The 25,521-nt window shown below is 36.9% G+C and overlaps 1 protein-coding gene across 4 annotated transcripts in view; it reads right to left on the bottom strand.

Moving 5' to 3' along the window:
* Positions 1 to 25,521, bottom strand: part of Cntnap5c (contactin associated protein-like 5C) — a 1,032,620-nt gene that overhangs the window by 573,156 nt on the left and 433,943 nt on the right. For all 4 annotated transcript variants that reach the window (XM_039090654.2, NM_001415869.1, NM_001047866.2 and 1 more), the window contains 2 exon segments: positions 24,168 to 24,371; positions 12,224 to 12,408 (listed from right to left, as the gene is read on the bottom strand). In XM_039090654.2, coding sequence (XP_038946582.1) covers positions 12,224 to 12,408; positions 24,168 to 24,371 — 389 coding nt within the window.

The following is a 25,521-nucleotide window of genomic DNA, read 5'->3' as shown; positions in this document are numbered from 1 at the left end:
TGAATAATTTCTTTGATTTGTAACTCTTTAAATATTTAGATTAGGACATGTGGCTCTCCATTTGTATTTTTGCCCCAGGCTCTGTGTATGTCTGAGAGAGCCTGGCTAATTTCCTATTATTTTATTGATGACTGTAGTAATTTAGCCAGTCTCCAAAATATCTAATTAGCCACCTTGACTAGAAGTGAAAGGCTAATTAAGCCATGCTGTCAACATTCTAGCAGAAATGTCGATAAAACGAACAAAGAAACAAAAACTAGGTTATCAGTTGCTTTTGTAAATACTGATAAAAACAATGAATCCAGGCTTGGTGGCTTAGCACTGTGCTTGATATGGGAGAGCAGGAAGATCACCAGCATCCCTGTCATAGAGAAAGCTCCAAGCCAGCATTGTCTGGGCAAAGGCTGAGTGGTTGGGTACTCAGCCAATCTGCATGAGGCTCTCAATTCAAACTCCAGCACTGAAATAACACTAAAGGAGAAGGGATGGAACTTCCTGGTATGATACCAATATTAAAGGATGACCTGTCATGTTTAATGTCACTTGTTTTCATTTAATACATATTAGCATGTGTCTTTTGAATGTGCATATTCATGTGTGCACATGAGTCTTCATGCATGCCTGTATATATTCATATAGTGATTAGAGCAGCATAATGGATGCTTTTCAATTACTCTCTTCATATCTTTATATTTAACACATTTATTTAATATTTAGAGAGTTAGTCAGTGTGGGGAAGTTATACTCCTGCTAAGGATGAAATGTGGGAGTGGGTAAACAACTGAGAGACTTAGTGCTTGCCTTTCACTGTGCAGCCCTCAGGGACTAGATGCAGGTCATCAGGCATGGCAGCAATTGCATTTTCCTACTGAGCCTGGTTATATATTATCTATTATTTTGAATTTTTAAGTTCTAGTGATAGAGTCTCTGAACCTGACACTCATGTATTAATCTAGAATGGGTTTCCATCAAGCTCCAGAGATTATCCTGTCTCATCTTTCCCAGTCCTGGGGTTAAATGCATAAATATGAGCTCCTTGAGGTACTTACTTCTTACATTTAAAAGTAAAACATGTGAGGAAATACAAAAGCAACAGGACCAAAACTAATTTCAAATTAGAAATTAAAATGAAATGAGATGACTTAATAGAATCTGAAATCTTTCCCAGAAAGTGTTCAGACCTAGCTTCACCATCCATCTCCTGTCCACAAGACAGCAGCCAAGTCCACTGGGCATCTCTGCGCATTTTCTATCTGTGACACTGTGACTGTGAGAGATAGAAGAGTAAAGATTCTTCCCTATTCCTGTGTTCTTGAACTTCCTATATGATACATAGTAGATTACATCTCTCACAAGGCTTATCTAAAAGTAAAACAACTGGAGAAATAGCTTAAAGATTGAGAGAATTGGTACTTTTCTAGAAGTCATGAGTTCAATTCCCACAACCACATAATGGGTCACAACCATCTGGAATTGTATCCTATGCCCTCTTCTGGTGGGTCAGCAATATCATGCATATATATAATCTTTAAAAAAAAATTAAAAGAAGACTTGAACAAAAAATGTTAAATGATTGGATTTGAATGTCAAACATCCTCAGAAGCATACATGTTATATGTGGTTCTGCTGCTCAGGATAATTCTGGAAGCTTTGGGAGATGGAGCCTTGCTAGAGGGAATACTTATCTGTGAGGCTTTTATAGGATGGATGGTACATTTGCTCCAAGCTTCTACAGTGCTAATGTACTGTGTCAGCTTGCCTCATGCTCCCACTGCTATGCCTTTTCCAAAATGATGAACAACCCGCTGGAACTATAATCCAAATTATACTTTGTCTTCCATAAGTTACTTTGGTCAGAGTGTTTCAGCACAGCAATAGAAGAGAAACTAATACAAGAGTATAAATGTTATGTAACATGTGGATCTTTCTTCATTTGCTTCCCCACCTTTCTATATTTTTTGTACCTTCTCCATTTTCATTCTCTTACATTGTTTTGAGGATATTTCTGTATGTAGATTTTTTGGCTAGCCTTGCAGCTTAGTTTCCAAGGAAGAAAAACACCAATAGCAATTATACTTACATGGTTTTGGAAACCAATTTCCTGGGAATTAGTAGTTATTTTAATCATTTATGAACAATCCTAAGTCTTCAGCCAGGCCTTTAATCATGTTTGTGTGATGAGAAAAGTATTGGGTGCCAAGTAATAGCAAGGGCAGCAGTAAGGGCAGGCTTATCTAAGCATGTGGAACTTTCTTTTTATAGAAGACTGGAATGGAGCTCAAGTTGCACAACCCAGATGAAGCCTTGGGTTCCATCACTGCGTAAATGGTGATTCCTGTTGCATCTATAATCTAAGTTCTTGGAAAGTAAAAATAGAAATTGGGTAACCGTGATGATGTTTAATCACATCATGAGTTCAAGGCGAGCATTTAGGCTACCTGAGATTATCAATCAAAAGGAAAAGAAAAAAAACTTACCAGCAGAGAAATAGGATTAAGGCTAGAGTTACAGTATGTTAATTCACATAAAGAATACTCATATGTATAGTTATGTAGTCCCAGTATTATTAGAGTGTTGTTGTTTATAGGAACAAATGAAAGAAGCAGAAAAATCTTAAGGGTTATGATGAACTTAATTTAAATGGCATGTATGTGATGACAAGATAGGTAAATTTAATCATATACTATAAAGCTATATATATATATATGTATAATATATATATATATATATATATATATATATATATATATAAAACACATTAGGGATCTAAACAAGAAATGGTCTAAAATAAATATATAATATAGGAGAGCAAAAGAAATAAATTAGTATGGAATTTTAGCTGCCATAAAAATGTACATTCTGATTCTCACATGAATATGTGCATAAAACAGACACACCTTAAATGTAAACAATGGGATTGAATATGATATAACACACACACATGTGCATATATATGTATGTATATATATATATGTATATATGTATATCTGTATAAATGTGACTGTTCAGTGAATTTCTATGTAGTCATGGATAGTCTCAAACTAGAGATCTGCATGCCTTCAACCTTTCAATGGTGGTATTAAAGGAGAATGCCAACATGCATAGCAAATGGAATTTTAAGAGAAAAATTATGAATAAAAAGCTATGAGAACAAGTAATTTTAGAGCGTATGTAAGAACTATGTCACGAAGAATTCATCCTTTCTGCAACCTCAGTTTCAGGTTAAAAGGTGGCAAGAAATTTTATAAATAACTAAAATAATAAAGAGGGAAATATCCCATCTCTTCAATCCCACTCTCAAATTTTACTCAAACAATTTAGTATTTGTTCAGCAACTCTCTGGTTTGATTTGTTTTCTACTTTGCCTGCTTTTAAATACTATCTCACACACACACACACACACACACACACACACACACTCAGAGAGAGAGAGAGAGAGAGACAGAGAGAGAGAGAGAGAGAGAGACAGAGAGAGAATATATGTATGTGTGTGTGTGTGTGTGTCTGTGTGTATGTCAGTGTGCTATGTGTATATGTGTCTGTGTTTTAGAAAAAGACATTCTATTAGTTTCAGTGTATCCTGTTGATGTGGAGATCCTTGATCCACTTGGACTTAAGCTTTGTAAAGGGTGTTAAACATGGATAAATTTGCAATCTTCTACATGCTGACCTCCAATTGAATGAGCACAATTTGTTGGAAATGTTATATTTTCCTACTGGATTGTTTTAGATCCTTTGTCAAAGATCAAGTGACCATAGATGTATGAGTTCATTTCTGGGTCTTCAATCCTATTCCACTGATCTACCTGCCTGTCTCTGTACCAATATCATATAGTTTTTATCACTATTGCTCTGTAATACAGCTTGAGATCAGGGATGGTGATTACCCAAGCAGTTCTTTTCTTGTTGAGGATAGTTTTCACTATCCTGTTTGTTTGTTTTTTGTTATTACAAATGATTTTGCAAATTGCTCTTTTTAACCCTTTGAAGAATTCAGTTGGAACTTAAATGATGATTGCACTGAATCTGTAGATTGCTTTTGGCAACATGGCTACTTTTACTATATTAATCCTGCCAATCCATGAGCATGGGAGGTCTTTCCATCTTCTGAGATCTTCAATTTTTTGCTTCAGATGCTTGAAGTTTTTGTCAGATACAACTTTCACTTGCTTGGTTAAGTAATACTGACATATGTTCTTTGGGACTATTGTGAAGGGTGTCATTTCTCTAAATTCTTTCTCAGACTGTTTATCCTTTTTGTAGAGATAGGCTACCAATTTGTATGAGTTAATTTTATACCCAGCCACTTTGCTGAATTTGTTTATCAGGCTTAGTAGTTTTCTGGTTGAACTTTTGGGTCAATTAAGAATATTGCCATATCATCTGAAAACAGTTATATTTTGACTTCTTCCTTTCCAATTTCTATCCCTTTGACCTGGTTTTGTTGTCTGATTGCTCTGACTAGAACTCCCAGTACTATGTTGAATAAGTAGGGAGAAAGTGGGCAGCTTTGTTTAGTATCTTACTTTAGTGGGATAGCTAACTGTTTCTCTCAATTTAGTTTGTTACATACTGGTTTGCTGTATATTGCTTTTACTATGTTGAGGTATGGACCTTGAATTCCTGTTCTTTCCAGGACTTTTATCATGAAGGGGTGTTGATTTTTGTCAAATTCTTTCTCAGCATCTAATGAAATGATCATGTGGTTTTTTTTTCTTTGAATTTGCTTATATAGTGGATTATGTTGATGGATTTCTGTATATTGAACCATCCCTGCATCCCTGGGATGAAGTCTACTTGATCATGATGGATGATTATTGTGATGTGTTCTTGACTTTGGTTTGTGAGAATTTTATTGAATATTTTTGCATTGATATTCATAAGGGAAATTGTCTGAAGTTCTTTATCTTTGTTGAGTCTTTGTGTGGTTTAGGCACAAGCGTAATTGTGGCTTCATTGAAGGAATTTGGTAGGCTCCATCTGTTTGTATTTTGTTGAATAGTTTGGATAGTATTGGTATGAGGTTTTCTATGAACGACGGATAGAATTCTGTACAAAATCCATCTGGTCCTGGACTCTTTGGTTGGGAGAATTTAATAACTGCTTCTATTTATTTAGGCTAATATCGTCATCTTGAAAATCTGACTGAACCTCAATTGGAACATACTTTTTAATTCCTTGTTTTGGTAATTACAAGAATTGTATTTTTGCATATGAAAAATTTATATTTTCATATGTCTGTGGTCTTACCTAGTTTTTCTTATGTAGGTTAGTTGATTTGTCCAAAACTCTTTCTATTTATTAAGTTGTAAAAATATTATAATTTGAAACACAGTTTCTATTTATTTAGAGTGGGATGCCATTAAACATGCATTTTTAGTAGAAAGAGTTTCCAAATTTTCATGGAAATGGAAATTATTTTGCTTAAAGGAGAATGGGACTCATGGTTCCAGATGTTAGAGTCCATGACCATCATTCATAGAGAAGAGCAAGAGCAGTAGACAGAAATGAAACTTTTGCAGAAACTGCTGTAGTAACTGAAAGATTATACTTTAATCCATAAGCACTAGGCAACATAACTGGAAAAGGCTTGGGGTTTTGAATTCTGAATGCCATACCCTCAGTGACACACCTCCTTCAGTAAGATCATATCTCCTATTCCTTCCCAAACAGTTCCGTTAACTGGAGACCATGAATGAAAATATGAGCCCTTCTAATTCAAACTACCAGAATGTGTAAAAAAAAGGATCAATAGCTCCCACATTTTTTGTTTAGTCATACTATATTTCAGTAAAGTTTGTAAATAAAGATAGAGTTGCATGACACGATTAGCCCTGGCATAAACCGTAAGAGAGATCTGAAAAATATCTTGTAGTTCTCTGACAATGCATCCCAATCTGTGACCTCATCATCCTTCTAATTGTAGAAACCTACATCTCATATACACAGAGATCAAGGGAAAAGTTAGAGTGTGGTTTCTATTAAAATGCACTGTGATGTAACCTATCCTTAACACAGAGAGGAATATTCTGCTTTTCTCCTAACAGATGCAATGGTTTTGGATCTGAATAATTCAAGTTTCATATTCCTATCTTTTAGGTTTAAAGCAGCATGCTGTCTGGAAACAGCTGAACAGAACATTGTTCTCCACTGGAAAGCCTCTTTCCTCCACCTCCTTCAAGCTAAATTTCCAAGGCTACAGGCGTCTGACACATAACTCTTGTCATCCAGTACAGTACAGTCATCTGCCATTATCCTCAGTCTGTCTTCTTTTATGATGCCTAGAGCAACCTGTGTGAACATTCTGGCAAAAAGTCAAGGCTTCTGGAGCAGCAGTAGCTTGAAAGAAATACTCAAGCCATTTCACCCTTAAGAATTGTTTTTCAAAATGTTAGGCATACCTGAAGGAAACAGCTACAACTTCATAAACTGAGTGATAATTCTGAGATTGACTTCCCAAAAAGCTAACATTCATTTCAATGTCACACACCTGTGAGCTCATAGAATACCTGTGCTAATAAAATAATACACAGGCAAATGGGCTTGCAAATCAATGATAGGTTAGGCAATACTACAGATTTTTAGTACAATTACCTTGGACATTAAAGGATTAGGAAAAATGATGAGATTGAGTAAAGATTTCATGGTTTTCTTTTTTTTAAATATTTTTTTCAATTTCATTACAGTTATCTCTTTGCTTTGAAGACTGTTACTGTGACCTCTTTTTTCTTCAATCAATTAAACAAGCTGACACAGGAAAATGATGGTTACTCAAAGATTCTCTTTCAGCAATTCAAAAATATCTACCTAGTATTGTCCCTGTTGAGTCAAAGATGTTGATGTGTCTTTTGAAGCTACAAATTGAGATATATTATATATAATATAGTGAGCAGCAGATGGCATCAAATGAAAATAACTTTCTTCAGGTTCATAATGATAACTGAAAAAGATAAAGGGTTGTTCCTACCTTTTCCATTTTTTTTCTACTGCACTTTATCCCCTATCATACTAGAATCTTAAGTTTTGTACAGTGGTTTCCTAGGCACTGTATAGCCACTACTTCTATTTTAATTTTTCTTGCTAATAAAATTTCATGACAAAGTAACTTAAGGAAGGAAGGGCTTAGTTTTGCTCACCATTCAAGGTTACTATCCATCCTGACAGGGGATCCCCAATAATAAAAGCTTGAGAGAGCTTCATAGTCACATGGTATCCTCTGACAAGGAAGAGAGTGAAAAGTGCTGTACTCAGCTTAAATTCTCCTTTAAATAAAATCCAGTATCTCATCCCTGGAAATGGTGTCAATCACATGGATGGGTTCCCAGCTCAATTACTCCAACAACCTCTCTGTTCTGGCCTGTTTTTTGTCAACCTGACATAAACTAGGTTGTCTTTGGCAGAGGGATCCTTAGTTGAATTTTTTCTTACAAAATTTGCTTGTGAGAAGCGTGTGGTTCATTTATTCGATTGATGAAATCCCACTTCACAGTGGGTGAGCCAGAGATGTGGTATTGATCCTAGACCTAACATATAAGAAAGCTGTCTGAATAAGGCACAAGGAGCAAGCAAATAAACAGTACCCCTCCTGTTTCTCACATTGAATCTTAGTCCTGAAGTCCTGATTTCCCAGTATGTTCAGATAATTGGAAGTATAAGGTGAAATTATCTTTTTCTCTACAACCTCCTTTTACTCATGGTGTTTTATCATAGTAATGGAAACTCAGACTAAAAACTACCCTTAAAAACATGCTAACTTAACCTAGATAATTCCTTACAGTTATGTCCAGAAGCTTACAGCCAGATTATTGTCTCAGATCTTGTCATCTTCAAATGTAATGTAAGTTGACAATTACCCACATATTTATTTCACCCACAGGCAAGCCTAAGCTTCATTTAATCTTAAACAAGAGTGTGAGAGAGAGAGAGAGAGAGGGCAAAGATAGAAAGAGTTCCTAGATAGTTGCTTTCAGACAGTAGAGTCTATCAGAATTGCATTCAAGATTTCTGAACACAGACAGGTGATTCATCTCCCAGAACGTCTGACTCAATAAGTCTAAATGAAACCTAAATGGGTTCTTTTTAATATATTTTTAGTAGTTGTGACTGTCCCCTGAAACAATTTAGAATTACTTTAGAAGTAATTTAGAATTACTACCTACACTGAAAGCAGTTGTTCTTTGTTCTTTATACCCCATAATTTAAATTCCTTTCCAAGCCTTATGTATTTGTTTTCAGCTAGCATTTATTTATTCATTTGATTTAAAAATAATTATGTGTATTTGTGAGGAAGGGAATATGTTTATGTGAGTACAAGTGTCTTGAGAGTTCAGAGGACATAGTCATATCCCCAGGAGTTGGAGAAACAGGCAGTTGTGAGTCATGCCATATGTGTGGTGAAAACTAAGCCCATGTCCTCAGCAATAGCAATAGGTACTCACTAAACCTCTTCTGCATCATCTCCCTTATTTTTCTATTTTGTCCCTCATTATCTCATGCCTCAAGTGAAATGTTAGTAAGGGATTAGAACATTGGTTTCCTAAGTAAAAAACACATGCACACACACACACACACACACACACACACACACATATACAAACACTCGAGTGCACTAGAGAAGTATTTACAAGGATATGCACTAGAGAAGTATTTACAAGGATAATTGCATGTGTTTGCATAAAGTTATTAGCTTATTTTGACTAAAGAATCTATTGCATACTATTTAGTAATGATAAACAATGTATTAATCTTTGCTATATTGTAGCATCATGAGCTTTTTTTATAGAATGCTTTTGAACTTTTAAGATATAGTTATCTAGAATATTATCTGTAATTAAAATCTGTAATATTCCTTTCTTTCTTTTTTCTTTCATGAACTTTTGAAAATGCCAAAATTCAGTTTATTATGGTGGGACAGGGCTTTAATCTCACATACTGTGTAGGCTAAGGCACATTACTGAATAAAACATTTTCTTGAATTTTTTATAAAAAATAGGGGCTGACAATCCCACTTTGTTGGTAGAGTGCCATCTTTAGCACCACATGGTGGGGATGGTAAGGGTAAAACCTATAATCCAAGTAGGCTGCTAGTAAAGATAGAAGGATTAGTAGTTTAATAGAGTTCAAGACAAGCCTGGGCTATATTAAATCCTATCTTTAAATAATATAATGACTTTAATTGAAGTTTATTTAAAAATGAGAAAGGAAAGACCTGTACACATGGCTTGCTAGTAGCATGGCCTCCTTGCTTGTGACTTCTAGGTTCAAGTCTAAGTAACACACACGCACACACATACACACACACACACACACACAGAGAGAGAGAGAGAGAGAGAGAGAGAGAGAGAGAGAGAGAGAGAGAGACAGAAAAATTACTCTTCTGCAACTAAGCCATAGAAAAATGGGCTTTGAAACTGACTTAAGGTTTGGTGACTCCTGGCCTAGGACATCTATATAGCAGAGGTCAAACCTGAACTTTCAGTGTTTGCCAATATCCTGGTTTTCAGACCTTCCCCAGACACAACAGCTACAAAAATTCTTGTTTGTAAGTAGATACATGAGAGATAATTATATCGCAAAATAATTAGAATTTAAAGAATTTGTTTCTACAGAATGTTTCATTTAATTTAATGTCAAACCTATTTAATCACATACAGTTTATTTTTAATAATAGACATGTCTAACAGGCAAATTTTAAAATTTTTGAAAAACCTAATCTTTGGTCCTCCTGCACTAAACTGACTACCACACAGCAGTGCTACCATTTTAAACTCTGCCTACTGTGTTATGTGACGTTACTGATATAGAACCTGGTGCATATATCTTACACCTTAACTTCTGGTTGGGATAACTGCATTCTTCTTTCAAGAATTAGCAGAATCTCCTGCTGGAAAACTGTTCCTCTTTCTATGGACAAAATATCCCCTCTTTTTTATCCCCACTCAAGGGCCTCATCCTTTTGTCCACTGTCCCAGACCTGCCTGCTCTGTAAAACATTAGCTATTAAACTAGAATATCTGCAGCATTCTTAGTAGTGTAGTTTGATGCATTTTTTTGATTTCTTCCTCCAGGGATGTAGGTTCAGTCCCTAGTCACAAAGAAACTGGAAAAACAGCTCTAGCTCATTAGCTAAATTTCAAGTGACCATGGAGGAAAAAGGCCAGAGATTCACTGAGAAAACAGGTTTGAAGGAAGGCTTCTGGAGATTTAGACTTCTATTATGTGGTGCTGGGGAACTGACTCAGTAAAAGATGCCCCAACATATAAAAAAGACACGTGCTCCACTATGTTCATTGCAGCCTCATTTATAATAGCCAGAAGTTGGAAAGAACCCAGATGCCCTTCAACAGAGGAATGGATACAGAAAATGTGGTACATCTACACAATGGAATATTACTCAGCTATCAAAAATAACAACTTTATGAAATTCGTAGGCAAATGGTTGGAACTGGAAAACATCATCCTGAGTGAGCTAACCCAATCACAGAAAGACATACAAGGAATGCACTCATTGATAAGTTGCTATTAGCCCAAATGCTTGAATTACCCTAGATGCCTAGAACAAATGAAACTCAAGACGGATGATCAAAATGCGAATGCTTCACTCCTTCTTTAAAAGGGGAACAAGAATACCCTTGGCAGGGAATAGAGAGGCAAAGGTTAAAACAGAGACTGAAGGAACACCCATTCAGAGCCTGCCCCACAGGTGGCCCATACATATACAGCCACCCAATTAGACAAGATGGATGAAACAAAGAAGTGCAGACCGACAGGAGCCGGATGTAGATCGCTCCTGAGAGACACAGCCAGAATACAGCAAATACAGAGGCGAATGCCAGCAGCAAACCACTGAACTGAGAATAGGACCCCGGTTGAAGGAATCAGAGAAAGAACTGGAAGAGCTTCAAGGGGCTCGAGACCCCGTATGTACAACAATACCAAGCAACCAGAGCTTCCCTGGACTAAGCCACTACCTAAAGACTATACATGGACTGACCCTGGACTCTGACCTCATAGGTAGCAATGAATATCCTAGTAAGAGCACCAGTGGAAGGGGAAGCCCTGGGTCCTGCTAAGACTGAACCCCCAGTGAACTAGCCTGGTGGGGGGAGGGCGGCAATGGGGGGAGGCTTGGGAGGGGAACACCCATAAGGAAGGGGAGTGGGGAGGGGATTGTTTGCCCGGATACCGGGAAATGGAATAACACTCGAAATGTATATAAGAAATACTCAAGTTAATAAAAAAAATAAATAAATAAAATGTAAAAAAAAAAAACAGGCTTTGGCAGTAATTCTCTTTTCTGGATGAGCCATCTCGCTAGTTCACAACTTAGATTTTGCTGATATTTCCTTCATCTCTCATTACTCGAACTAATTGAAGTTGTTTGCTCAAGAATGATATATATATATATATATATATATACATATACATATATATGTACACACACACACACACTGAGGGGCTGTAAGTACAGATATATCCATGTGTGTGAGCTCACACCTGTGTGTGTATGCACACTCACACATACATACAAACATACTTGAACAGACATTTTGATGGTTAGCATTGAAGGTGTACTTGCTGCAGCTTAGAATGTCCTGAAAAGAGAGTCAATTGAGTCATTTTTAGACTGGTCTATAACATGTCTGTTGGCGATGGTTTTCATTGGTAATTGAGTGACAGAAAACCACTCTAAATATTGTCTTCCTCAATTCAAGGCTTGGGCCCTGGACTGCATAAAATTGAAGAATGCTAAGTAAGAATTAGGAAGTATTCATTGATTTTCATTTCTCTTGACAGTGGATATAATGTGACTGGCTATCTAATTGAGTTCTAGACTTGACATCTCTTGAATGATGGATTCTAATCAGGAATCATAAGCCAAATAAACAACTTGTTGCCAGATGTTTTTTAACACAGGAATAGAAATCAAAATTTGATACAGAGACAAACACACACATAAACTATACATGCATACATACATACAAACATACATAGATACATGTATGCATACATACATATGTACATGTACACAAAGAATAAAAAGAAGTAATTCTTTTTACCTTGTACAGTTGATATCTCATCAGGGACACAGAGTGACCAAGGCATTTCCAGACCTTGATGCAAATCTTCCTACAAGGCTCCTCTTTTTCAGGGTAGTTCATATAGAATGGTTTAAAAGCTCCTCTCTCACAACTTTAGGAACTTGTAGGGAGGGCTGACTCACCTCATAATCAATATCCAGGGCATCGGTCTCACCCTTGATCTGGAAGTGCTGTGTGTTCCTGTCCACAGTGAAGTTTGCCTGCTTGCCCACACGCTCCAGGAGAACCGAGTGCCAGTGCTGGTCATCCAGAAGGCTACCCAGAATGGCCAAGGGTGCAATGATGCTGAGCCGGGCTTTGCTGCCATCTGCAGAGGGAAGAAGGCTAAATTGAGTTTTAACCTGGTGAAGCTCTGAATCTTACCCATCAACAGCATTGAGTACTGGCTATCTGAGGTTTCCTCAAAGAAATCCAGCACATGTCCAGTATGAACATGTGTCCATTGCATACCATTGGGAATTTGCAAAACGTCATGCAGATGCTTTCCCCTCATATGCCAGAACTGGTTTCACATTCAAATGATGTACAGACACACTTCCTGGAAGAAAATGTAATGTTTCAAAGATACCAGGAATTGGACAGTGACAAGGATATTTAAAATATTGGCCACAAAACTAAGATTGAAAATAAAAGTTTCTACATTTAGAAAAAACATAGTCAAATATACACACACATGATTTTTAAGGATTGTGAATGAAGAAAGCAGATCTTGAACCAGCTTTGGAGGAAGCAAGTGGTCATATAAAGTATATTTGTGCACACAGGAACTGAGAAAAACACGCGTTCCAGCTGCTACTATTGAGTGACTACTGTATAAACTGTATCCCTCTACTAAAATGGTAATGGCTGCCACTACCACACAGAATTTGTCTCAATGTTAAAGGGAAGCTATCATTACTAATATATAATTTTTAAATCTTTATAAATTATATTCTATGAGGCTTGACAGCAAGTACTTTTACCCACCTTTTGTGACTATGATATATTAAATTTTGTTTATGGGAATTATGTATTTCCCCCCAGCACTCACAATATGACAGCTAAATGTATCTCTTCTCTTTCTTGCATTGAGTCATCCTCATTTCCACCATCACTCCCCTTTGCTTTGGTGACATTTTATGACCTTCAGGGATCAGGAACAGCTAATCTATTTAACTTGTACAGTTGACATCTCATCAAGTAAGTAAGGATGCTCACTTACAGCTTCACTATGACCTCATGGTACAATTTGTGTCACTAAGTAAGGATGCTTGACTTATTGTAGGAGTTAGCATGTGGACACCACACTTAGCGTACTTGAAAAATAGGACTTGTAGATTCGTATCTTCTTCTGTTTTATTGATTTATGCTTTGTTTATTCCATAAGCCTTGATTTCTCACCATTGTCAGATTATGGTAATGCCTTAATAATACCCCTATGTTCCTCAATACTTCCTGCCCTTCTGAAGGGCATTGCAATCTACCCATACTGGTCATAGTCATATATTCAGAAGATATGGAGGTGGAGCTCTCTCTTCAGACATCATCAGTGTTGGTGTCTTCCTGTAATAGTAGTTAGGACAGATGATCACATAAATACAGACAAGATGCTAAGTAAAGAGGAAGAGGTAATATCCTCCCAGCTTGGAGGTTATGGTACCCAGGCTGAGGAGTGGCAGGGACAATTGAAGAGTCCCTTAGCAGAGGAGAGATGGATGACAGAAAAAGCCAAATCCTGCATATTTATGTGAGTGAGACTGTTGTATTAGATTAACACCAAAGAAGCGGTAGGTTAGAAGCAATTTAAAATTGCTGCCAATTCAGCTTCTTTAAAATTTATGCCAAGTTAAATACTGATAGGAAAAAAAATATTAATATATTTCTGAGTAAATTTAAATTTTTTGTTTGAGAGAGAGAGAGAGAGGGAGGGAGAGAGGGAGGGAGGGAGAGAGAGAGAGAGAGAGAGAGAGAGAGAGAGAGAGAGAGAGAGAGAGAATGCCACAATTTTCCTTTTTAGGTCAGAGGCAACTTTGAAGGTCATTCTTCATCTTCTATCTTATTTCAGACAGGGTTTCTTTTTTGACCTGAATATCCCAAAATAAACAGCTTATGATCCTCTGGAGATGCTCTGATCTCTGTCTCTCAACCTGCTGGAAGAAAGAGACTGGCTTATAAATAGTGTGCTTTATGCAGGTGTTGAGAAATCCATACTTAGATTGTCACACTTATGTAGCAAACACGTGATCCTTGAGACACCTCTCTATGCCACTTACTGTTTTTCTTGGTATGGGTAGAGTTGAAAAATCTCTTCATTTTTATTTGATTTTTGTGAGACATATTCTCTAACTCTTACCTATTTATTTTTTCCTCAACAATTTGTGTTGTGTCTACTTTTTATTGTATAGAGTTTGAGTCAACCTTTCTGTTTTTTTGGCTTTTTGCATTTTGCTTTCTATTTCATTTGCTTTAACACTGAAGATATTTTTCTCTTGAAATCCATTATTTGAGTGCTGCGGAGATGGCTCTACAGCCTAAGTGCTTGTTGTGAAAGCTCTATGATCACAATTCAGATCTCTAGAAATACTAGTAAATGCTTGGTGGGTGTGATGACTAGCCCTGAACAGTGGAGACTGAAGATTCCAGTGCAAACTGCCTCACAAGACTCCCCATTTCACTGAACTCTAGGTTTAACTGAAATACCCATCCATGATGAATAACGAGGAATAGAAATGGAGGTTTATTTCCAACTATAGACAGGTATTAGTAGGAGCACAAAGGCGCACCCACACATTTGTGTGTGCACAAACAGCCAAAGAAAATAGCCCAAGAAAAACCCTGCACTCATGCATGTCTCCAGTGCTTATATATGAAAACAAAAAAGAAAACAAAAGGAATCACCCTATTTTCTCTTTTCTGTAACATCTACTTCCTGGTTAGAGATCAGAAGGATCTCCCAACATATTTTACCAATAATACATTCCCCAATTAGAAACCCAGTTCTTACACTATGTAGGAAGGTAGGCAGTTTGTGATGTCTGAACCCTCTTAGTGCACTGTCTCAGATGAACATCTTTGCAAAACACAGTGCAGACAAAGTAAGCTACATTGATTTGTGAAAGTTGGGAGAATTGATAAGGATATTTATGTCCAGGCCTTCTGCTTTCTGAAAATGTTTTTGAAGACAATGAAAATAATATGTGACTGGGGAAAAATGCCAATGCTTTAAAATTTGGAGATAATCTTTAGTAATTTGGAAAACACATTAAATGTTCAGATAAACTCAACAAAGGGATGTTTTTGTGGCATTTAAGATGTTTTCAGCAATTTTAAATATTTAGGTATGAAAGCACTACGTTCAGATAAAATTAGTAGTGACAGCTAATAAATAATAAATAATAAATAAATAATAAATAATAAATATCTAAGAACTTAAAATTATTAACTTATGTATGTATTTAAGTAGATAGAAGTTTGCAAATACCCACTATATAGAGTTCTGTAAAAGCGCCAATAAAAAATATGAATTCCTAAATTTCAAAATTCTGCTACAAACTCAAAAGATGATTCTTTTCTTTTATAATTTAGAAGCAGAATAACTATTAGAGTTAGAACTATTAAATTATTGTTAGCCTATATGAAATAGTGAATGGCACCTAAATTATAAGGAAATTCACATTTTTAATTGGTGGTGGTTTTGAGGATGAATTCAGTGATGATCCTGTTCAACTTAATATAATCCACCACTAAGTTATGTCAATACTCACTGGTTCAATTTTTTATAATTAACTTTTTTACATTTATTTTATGTATATGAGTACATTGTAGCTGTCTTCATGAACACGAGAAAAGGGCATCTGATCCCATTGCAGATGGTTGTAAGCTACCATGTGTTTGCTAGGAATTGAACTCAGGACCTCTGGAAGAACAACCAGTATTCTTAGTCTCTGAGCCATCTCTCCATCCCCACTGGTTCATTTCATATTACATGTATTTAGTTATTGGTGTGAAAAGATGTGAATATGAGAATGCATTGATATGCATGCATAGACCAGAGAAATAGTTGTGGAAATTGGTTCCTTCCTTCTACCTCCTGTGTCCCAGGTTTTAAATTCAGTTGGTAAGCCTTGGGAGCAGGCTTCTTTACCTACTGAACCATCTCATCAACCACAAGTTTACTTTTTAACTGAACCTCCAAAAGGAAGATATAAATAAATTCCATTCATTGCTGTAGTCATTTTTCCTTAAAACTCTTAGATCTTAATTAAAGTTAGTGAAAATTGGTTTGATAAAATAAATGTAGAAAACAAACGTCTGCTATTTGAGGAGTAGTAGTTTAGAATTATATTGATGAAAAAATAACAGCAATCATATAATGAAAGCTCCCCTAGAAATCCAGACTGTTATCATAGAAACCATAGAAAATACAATTCTCAGCACATTACCAAAGATTTTATCTCAGGACACCTGTTTCCAATTTTATCTCAGTTGCATTTGATGCTCATTTATCCTGTTTTAACATTTTTTCTATTTATTAAAACATGAAAAACTCATGAACACCAAGAATTGGGAAAGGGCTATTGCTACTTCTTAAAGATTTACAACTTTTAGGGTTTTTTAAAGTTCATTTTATATGCAAGTGTCTGTATATGAACCATATGTGTGTACTTAGTGACTATAGAGGATAGAAGAGGACATTGGGTTCCTGGAAACAGGAATTATAAGCATAGGGTTGGAATTGAGCTCTGATTGTAAGACTTAAGATGCTATTAACTGATGATCCATCCTTCCAGCAAATCCAAATATATGTAATTTTGGTGTTTATGTGAGTGAGCACATGCATGAGTGTGTGTGTGTGTGTGTGTGTGTGTGTGTGTGTGTGTGTGTGTGTGTATTGTGTGTTGGGAGACTTTTTCTTACTGCGTCTATTTCATTAAGGGCTAGGGACTGTTTAGATTGTTTATCTGATCCTGATTTTACTTTAGTACCTGTTACCTGTCTAGAAAATTGTCCATTTCATCGAGGATTTCCAGTTTTGATGAGTAAAGGATTTTGTAATAGGATCTAATGTTTTTCTTTTTTCTTTTTAAATTGCCTCAGCTTTTGTTGTTATGTCTACCTTTTCGTTTCTGATTTAACTAATTTGGATACTGTCTCTGTGCACTCTGGCTATTCTGGCTATGGGTTTATCTAATGTTTTGATTTTCTCAAGATATCAGCTCCTGATTTTGTTGACTCTTTGTATAGTTCTTTTGGTTTCTACTTTGATGATTTCATCCTGAGTTTGATTATTTTCTGCCATCTACTCCTATTAGGTGTATTTGCTTCTTTTTGTTCTAGAGCTTTCAGGAGTGCTATCAAGCTGCTAGTTTATTCTCTTTCCAATTTATTTTTGGAGGCACTCAGAGGTGTGAGTTTTCATCTTAGCACTTCTTTCATTGTGTCCCATAAGTTTTGGTATGTTATGCCTTCACTTTTATTAAATTCTAAGTCTTTTATTTCTTTATTCCTTCCTTGAACAAGTTGTCATTGAGTAGACCATTTTTCATTTGCCATGTGTAGTGGGTTTTCAGTCATTATTGTTGTTATTGCAGCATTATCTGTGATATGATAGGATACATGTGATTATTCCAATCTTCTTGTATATGTGTTGGAAGCGGGTGTAGTGGCAATCCCAAGATGGCGCCCGGGACTGCTGCCGAGTCTTACACGACTAGCATCTAAAAGTAAGCCACGCCCCATCCTAAGAGCTGAGCAGGCACACCATGAGGATAGATCAGGCCATGTGATGTGGACCTATGAACGGAGGTTACGCACACTAGATGGTTGAGGCGGTTGAGGGAGGTTATAAGGGAGTGCGCATGGGGACTGGAGTGAGATTGTTGCTGCTTGCATGCTAAAAGGTTCCTGAATAAACTGCTTTGAGAAGAACATCATGGTGTCGCTCTTTTCCTGCTGGATGGAGACAGAGACGACATATATGTTGAGTCCCATTTTGTGACCAATCATATGGCCAATTTTAAAGAAGGAGACATGAGGTACTGAGAAGAAGGTATATTATTTTGTTTCAGAATGAAGTGTTCTATCAGATAAATGTAGAATCTGTTTGTTTTATAGCTTCTGTTAGTTTCACTGTGTCTCTGTTTAGTTTCAGTTTCCATGATCTGTTCATTGCTGACACTGGGGTCTTAAAGTCTCCCACTAGTATTGTGTGAGGTACAATATGTGCTCTGAATTTTAGTAAATTTTCTTTTATGAATGTTGGTGCCCTTGCACTTTTAGCATAGATTTCAGAATTGAGATTCCATCTTGGTGAATTTTTCTTTGACAGTTATGAAGTGTCCTTTCTTATTTTTTTTTAAAATCAGTTTAGGTGGAAAGTCAGTTTTATTGGATATTAGAATGGCTATTCTTGGGACCATTTGCTTGGAAATTTTTTTCCAGCCTTTTATTCTGAGGTAGTGCTGTCTTTGTCACTGAGGTTAGTCTATGTCTTTTTATTGGGGGATTTAGTCCATTGATGTTAAATGATATTAAGGAAAAGTGATTGTTATTTCTGTTATTTTTGTTGTTAGAGGTGCTATAATATTTGTGTGGATATATTCTTCTGCATTTTTTGCAAGATTACTTTCTTGCCTTTTCTAGGGTGTAGTTTCCCTCCTTGTGTTGGAGTTTTCCTTTTATTACCCCTTGCAGGGGTGGATTGGTGTAAAAATACTGTGTAAATTTTATTTTTTCATGGAATAGCTTGGTTTCACCACCTATGTTAATTGAGAGTTTTGCTGGGGACAGTAGCCTGGGCTGGCATTTGTGTTCTCTTAGGGTTTGTAGGACATCTGACCAAGATCTTCTGGGTTTCATAGTTGCTAGTGAGAAGTCTGGTGTAATTCTGATAGGTCTTCCTTTATATGTTACTTGACCTTGTTCCATTACTGCTTTTAATATTATTTCTTTGTTTTGTGCATATGGTATTTTAATTATTATGTGACAGAAGGAGTTTCTTTTCTGGTACCATCTATTTCAAATTCTGTAGGCTTCTTTTATTTTCATAGGTATCTCGTTCTTCAGGTTTGGTAAGTTTTCTTTTATACCTGGGAGTTGAGATCCCTCTGTGTATTGTAAGTGTGGATGATATAGGAACAGTTTCAGACCAGAAGAAACACATATCACTGGCTGGGCTGGGTTTCCTGTGCCCTGTGGTTCTGGGGGACCAGTTACTCAGAGTGTTGGGGCATATGTTGTGGCCTCTCCTGTGTTCCTGGGTGTATTACAGAACCTGGGAGTCTGGATCCCTCTGGGTATTGTAGAAGTGAGTGCAGAGCCAGAACCCAAGGTCTGCTCTGGGTGGAGGCTTAAACTGTAAATTAGGCTTGCCACTGGTTGGGCTGTGGTTCCTATGTTTTTTCCAATTTGATGAGGACATACAGATTCTTAGTGATTAGTGTAATGACACTTGGTAAGATTCAAAGAGCTTTCAGATCTATATTTTCCAAGTGTGTACTTTTTGTATATCACATAATTGACAGAGACCATGGAATGTGATTTGAGGTAACATATAGGGAGACTGGAGATGTAGCTCATTTTTTAAAGTGCTTGCCTACCATCAATAAGATCCTGGTTTCTGTTACCAGCACTGCATTAACTGGACATGGGGTACTAGTAGTCTCAGCAGTCCTGAGGATAAAGCAGGAGGACCTGAAGTTCCAGGTCATTCTCAGCCATATAGCAAGGTTAAAGCCAGACTTAGATGCATGAAACTGTCTTCCAATAAAAGAAAATAGAAAATAATACTGTTTAGGACTGTAACGTAGCATAAAAGAAATGCACCTATTCATAGATATATAGTTAAGTTCCTGAATGCAGATACTGAAAAAATAGAAAACTCAAAGAAATACCTTTCAAAAGACTTGATAATCTCTATAAATACATGCTAGATGACTTTGCAAAATACCTGAAATTCAATGGAGATATAAAATATGTGGTTTCTTCAATGTGTAGAAAACACTCCATTGTCTTGATTAAGTTGTCATACATCCCATGGTTTTATATTCTGAACCCTGCATCTGGCTCCAAAAGACACGCACCTCTGCTAGTGTTCCCTGGCAAGAATCTTGCCTCTCTTTGTGGTGGGAGTACCCAACCTTCCACTTCAGTTCAAAATCATTAAACTGTTGCAATCAGGATATAACCTGACTGCTCTGTTGTTATCTGACTAAATAGTTCTTAACAATAGTTCCCTAGTCAAACAATTCTTCTGCCGTTTTAGCCTCCATCTGCTTCTGTGATTCTTAACTTTGTAATTCTACAGAGTGCAGTCTGCTATAGTTACTAAAGGAATCCTGTGAATGTTGTGAGATAAGACACTCCCTGCCCATGGATTGAGAAAATTCTTATGCCCAGTTAGTAATTCTTTAAAAAACAGTCACTGTTCTACACTTAGAAAGTAGGACAAGGCAACTACCTAATGAAAATCCTCCATAGACACAATTCTAACCAAAGAACACAACACAGATAACTAGATAAATACCAACTGACACTTGAAAAGCATTATGCTATGTGTGCCTCCAGTTTATTTTATTTTGTGTGTTTATGTACATACCAAAACATATGCATATGCAAGTGCATGTGTGCATGTGTGTGCGCAGAGATCGATCTCCAGTGTTTTTTCTTTGTTGGAAGCAAGGTCTCCCATTGGCTTAGAACTCAACAAATAGGCTAGGCGGGATGGGCAATGAGACTCTGGGATCCTTGTCTCTCTGCTTTGCCACGACTAGAAATATAAACATGTGTAGGTTGATGTCCTTATGCAGGTGAAGGCAGATACAGGATAGAATGAGGACTGTCATTGAAGAAGAAGAAAGGATGGGTGGGAGAAACATTTTAGAGGAGGAGAAGGAGACTGGAGGGACGGCTAGAGCAGCTGAGAGAACATGGAGGTGGATGTTAAGATTCCTCTGTGCACATTTACAGGTTGTTAAGACTATTTCAAAAGGGTGAATGTGTACAGGATTTTGTGTGTCTAGATGAAAAAACTATGTCTTATATAGGTGGGTGGTTTATATCTTTATCAACTGGTTGTAAGTTAATTGTGCATATGTATTGTACATTGAGCATGTAACACATAAATCTCATTACTCGGTTCCAGTTTATTGAGTTCACTGGGTAATTGGGCGTGTGAACACAATCTGTGACAGGAAGCTGTGCTAGGCTATAGAATGCTTGGGGATAGCACGGCATTTAGTCACACTAGCATGACCCACAGAATGTGATGTAAGTTTTAGGTGTGGTAAAATCCTGCCGAGGGAACAGTGTGTGAAAGTGGTAACAGAGAAACAGCTAGAGCACTCGGATTTGCATGGAGTGGGAACTCGTGGGAACCAGGTAGTGCATCTTTTTTAATTTTACCACAACAAACATGTACCAAATCTTGATTTTTGTGGGTTCTAGGGACTGAATTCATTTTCTTATGCTGCTATTACAAGAAAGTTAGCAAGAGAGTCATCTCTCCTGCCTGTTTTTATATTCATTTTATATATCAGGCATCGATTTTATGAATTAAATTCGGACATCTATATGTTCTTTCTACTTCTTTTTAATGATTACTGTGGAGGCCAAGAGGAGACTTGGAGGTGCCACTGAAGAAGGATGGAAATAAAGACCTTAATAATTTACTGTTGGGAACGAAACTGCACAACACACATTCTCATATTCTCCTCCTGGTAACCAAAATATAGCTTGCTCTATAATCCCTTGTGTATCTTGTGTTTATACCCTGTATAAAATTATACTTCTCCTTCTTGCCTACTAGATAATAAACAGTAATAACAATATGTTTGGTTTCAAACCCTGGGTCAAAGGACTGAGGTGAATAGCCCAGCTTCTAGGTTCTTCCCACATTGTCAGTCTATAACTGGCCTACCTACCCTGACAAAAGTACTGAATAATGCAGCCTGTGTGCTGAGCTGCCCTTCCCCCAGAGTCTCCTTCCCCCAGAGTCTCCTGCTACTTAATCCAGTTCTTTTGCATTCTCCTCTCTCTCTCTCTCTCTCTCTCTCTCTCTCTCTCTCTCTCTCTCTCTCTCTCTCTCTCCCCCCCTCTCCTCTTTCTTTTCTCTCTGCATGTGCTCTCTCCCTAACCTCCCATATGACTGCTCCCTGGCCTCCTTCTTTGTAGCAAGGGAACTGGCTTGTTGCAGAGCATCTTCCCAATAAATTTGCCTTTAATATAATCTCATCAGATTCATACTGGCTCAACTCTCAGAGAAATAACCTATAATAGTTTCCTCTCGTTTATAATAATAAATACTAAAGGGGAAGTAGGGAGGATGTCTCAGACAAAGCAGTCTCTTTGGTTCCCAAAAAGATGACTCAGCTAGGTTGAAGGCATGTGTCATTGAGCCTAATGAACTGAGTTGGATCCTAGAAAACCACATGGTAAAAAGTAAGACCCAACTCCTGCAAGTTGTCCTATGACGTTTACACCTATGCCACAGCAAAACCCAATCTCACACAAAAACTAATCAAGATACATCATTAATTTTTAAATTAAGAAAAACCCAAAAGCTCTTTATGCTCTAACATAGATCTTTCTCTCTCTCTCTCTTTCTCTTTTCTTTTCTTTCTTTCTTTTTTAAGAGAAAGCTCATTTGGTTTTCCTTTGTGAACTAAGGAATGCAACACCTAACTCCTGTGGCCTACATTTCCCTGGCGATGTCATAAAGTTCACCTTCTCTTTGATTCTGAGGTGAGAAGTTGGGAACAATGAATGTATACCTAGTGACAGTGTGTCAAGCCCAGCGAATAGCCCATCCAGGGAAGGAAGAAACATCATACTTCAGAAGGGCAGGAAGATACTCTTTAAACTACCTGCTATTCAGGTCGAAAACTCATGCTTCTAGACTCAGGCCACCATAACATAGGAAAGGATTTTCTGAACTTAGTTTCTTCATTCAAAGGTATAACCTCCCACTAAGAAAAATAAAACAGAGATTTCTCCTGTTACTTAGGAGAGCTGTTGTTTGCTTGATTGTGTTTTTGTTGCTGCTATTGCTTGCTTGTTTGTTTGTTTTTTATTTTGTTTTGTGACAAATTGGCTCTTATTCAAAGTCCATTATAGTAGGTACATGTTTATAAATTTGTAAGTACCTTTAGAGCTTGAGTTCTAAAAACTGAATGTTAAGTATGTAGATTAAAAGATATTTAAAAGTTATGGGATAGCTTCCCATATACAGAAAAATTATCTTCTATCTTAGAATGTTACCTCTGGCCAAAAAAACCCAAAAAGTGAAAATATGTTCTGTTCTACTCCCGTGAAGATGAAATATTTGAAGATAAGTGCTGTTTTTCTTCAAAGAAGACAAAGAAAATATATCACTTAAGATATTCCTCCAGTGACTCTCCAATCATTGTGTATGAAGACGAAAGTCCCGTGTATATCATAATGAACTTATAAAAAATCAGTGAGTATAAATACCTGAAGACCTGCATTTGATTTCCTAGCACTTGTATGATATAATAATAATAATAATAATAATAATAATAATAATAATAGTAGTAGTAGTAGTAGTAGTAGTAGTAGTAAGTGAGTGCATGGTTGTGAGTGCCTATAAGCCCAGTACCCAATGATAGAGTGAAATAGGTGGATGTTAAGAGCTTGCTGACCACCAGCTGTAACTACAAATATAAGACTCTGGTTTACTACAAGATTTTGTCTCAAGGCAATAGTACAAAGACAGTGAGATATCTAGTGACTTGCTAACACACACACACACACACACACACACACACACACATCCACAGAGACCACAAAGCAGATATTCAATAGGTGTTAAGGCAACACAAGCATGAGGATTTGAGTTTATCCCCTAAAACTCAGGCAAAAAGCCAAGAGCAACATGGATATAAGTGGCTGAACAGAAATATGGGCAGGTAGATCTATGGGGTTTGCTTGACAGTCAATCTGGCCAAATCATTAAGCTATGAATTCAATGTGAGACAGTCACAAAAAGGAGGACAGTGATCAAAGAGGATACCTTAGCTTTACCTCTGGCCTCAAGGTCATATGAACACATAGGCATATGTGTGACCTTACCTATGTTCAGGTATAGGGCTAGCCTGCCCTTCTGCAACTCCAAGGTAATGTGGTCTCCACGTTGTCCTTCTCCGTGGAATAGAACTCCATCTCCTTGCATGCTCTTGAACTTCAGGGAAATCACGTCTTTGAGGGTGCTCATTGTCTTCTGATTGAATCTATACAAAAGCGTGCTCTGGCCATCAAAGCCAACAATATCTGATTCTGAGAGAAGACAGAAGAAAGAGAGAAAAAAAAATCAGTGTGTTTCCTCATGGCAGCTATTCTTGCTTGTCAACTTTTTTTGCTGCTTAGTTCACAGGGATGTTCCTGAAATCTGTATGAACTCTCTGACAAGGAGGTACAAGGAATAGAACAAAGCTAGATAGAGTCCAAGGAATTATTCATTTGTGGGCAGCACAGACACACTGGGCATAAGTAGAAACTCCCATTAGTGATTGTTGAACAATATATGAGAACAGTGGGAGGTCACGAAAAGGAGCAGACATATAGCTCTCTCCAATGAGTTGTATTAAGTAAGAGAGCCCCAAGATTAAGATTGGGCCTCCAGATGGGAGGGACAACAATAGAAAAAATATAACACATAAGATCTAGAAATGATGGGGCTTTAGAACTTTGCTCCCTGTATTATCCTATATAGAATATCAGTCATTTATTTAATGCAGCTTTAACTTAGTTGTATGCTTTCTTCTGCTCCCCTTTCTCTCTACTCTAGATTTTACATCTCAGTTCTTGATTATTGATTTTCTTTAGATCAGCTTGGTCAGTTTCTGTGTATGATATCTTACAGTATTTGTCATTATATGCCAAACTCATTTCATTATCATATTGTCCCTGAGATCTATAAAACTACAAGCTATAAAGACAACATCAAGAAGTCATGAGATAAAGAAAATTCTGAAATATATATATATATATATATATATATATATATATATATATATATACAAACAGACAACTGCCTACCAAAATATCCAGTGAGAATATATTTAATGTGTTTACACATTCATGTATATGCATAGGCATATACATGTACTTGCATATGCATTTAGAGTTTAGAGGTTCACTTTCACTGTTTTCTTCACTCATATTCTAGTCTCATGCAGTCCAGGTTGTTCCTGAATTCACAATATTACCAAGGATGGTCTATATGGTCTTGAACTTTTATCTTCCTGTGTCTATATCATGAGAGTTAGAATTACAAGAGTGTTTCATGTGTCTGCTTTTTTGCAATTCTGGGAACAACTCAAGACCTTGTGCATGGTATTCTTTCTCTCTCTCTCTCTCTCTCTCTCTCTCTCTCTCTCTCTCTCTCTCTCTCTGCTAGATCACCAGCCTCCACAACTCTCATTTT

Source organism: Rattus norvegicus, chromosome 13 (genome assembly GCF_036323735.1).
Source record: "Rattus norvegicus strain BN/NHsdMcwi chromosome 13, GRCr8, whole genome shotgun sequence".
Lineage (NCBI taxonomy): Eukaryota > Metazoa > Chordata > Mammalia > Rodentia > Muridae > Rattus > Rattus norvegicus.
The sequence above is the reverse complement of the archived record's forward strand: the minus strand, read 5'-3'. Positions and strand labels throughout refer to the sequence as shown.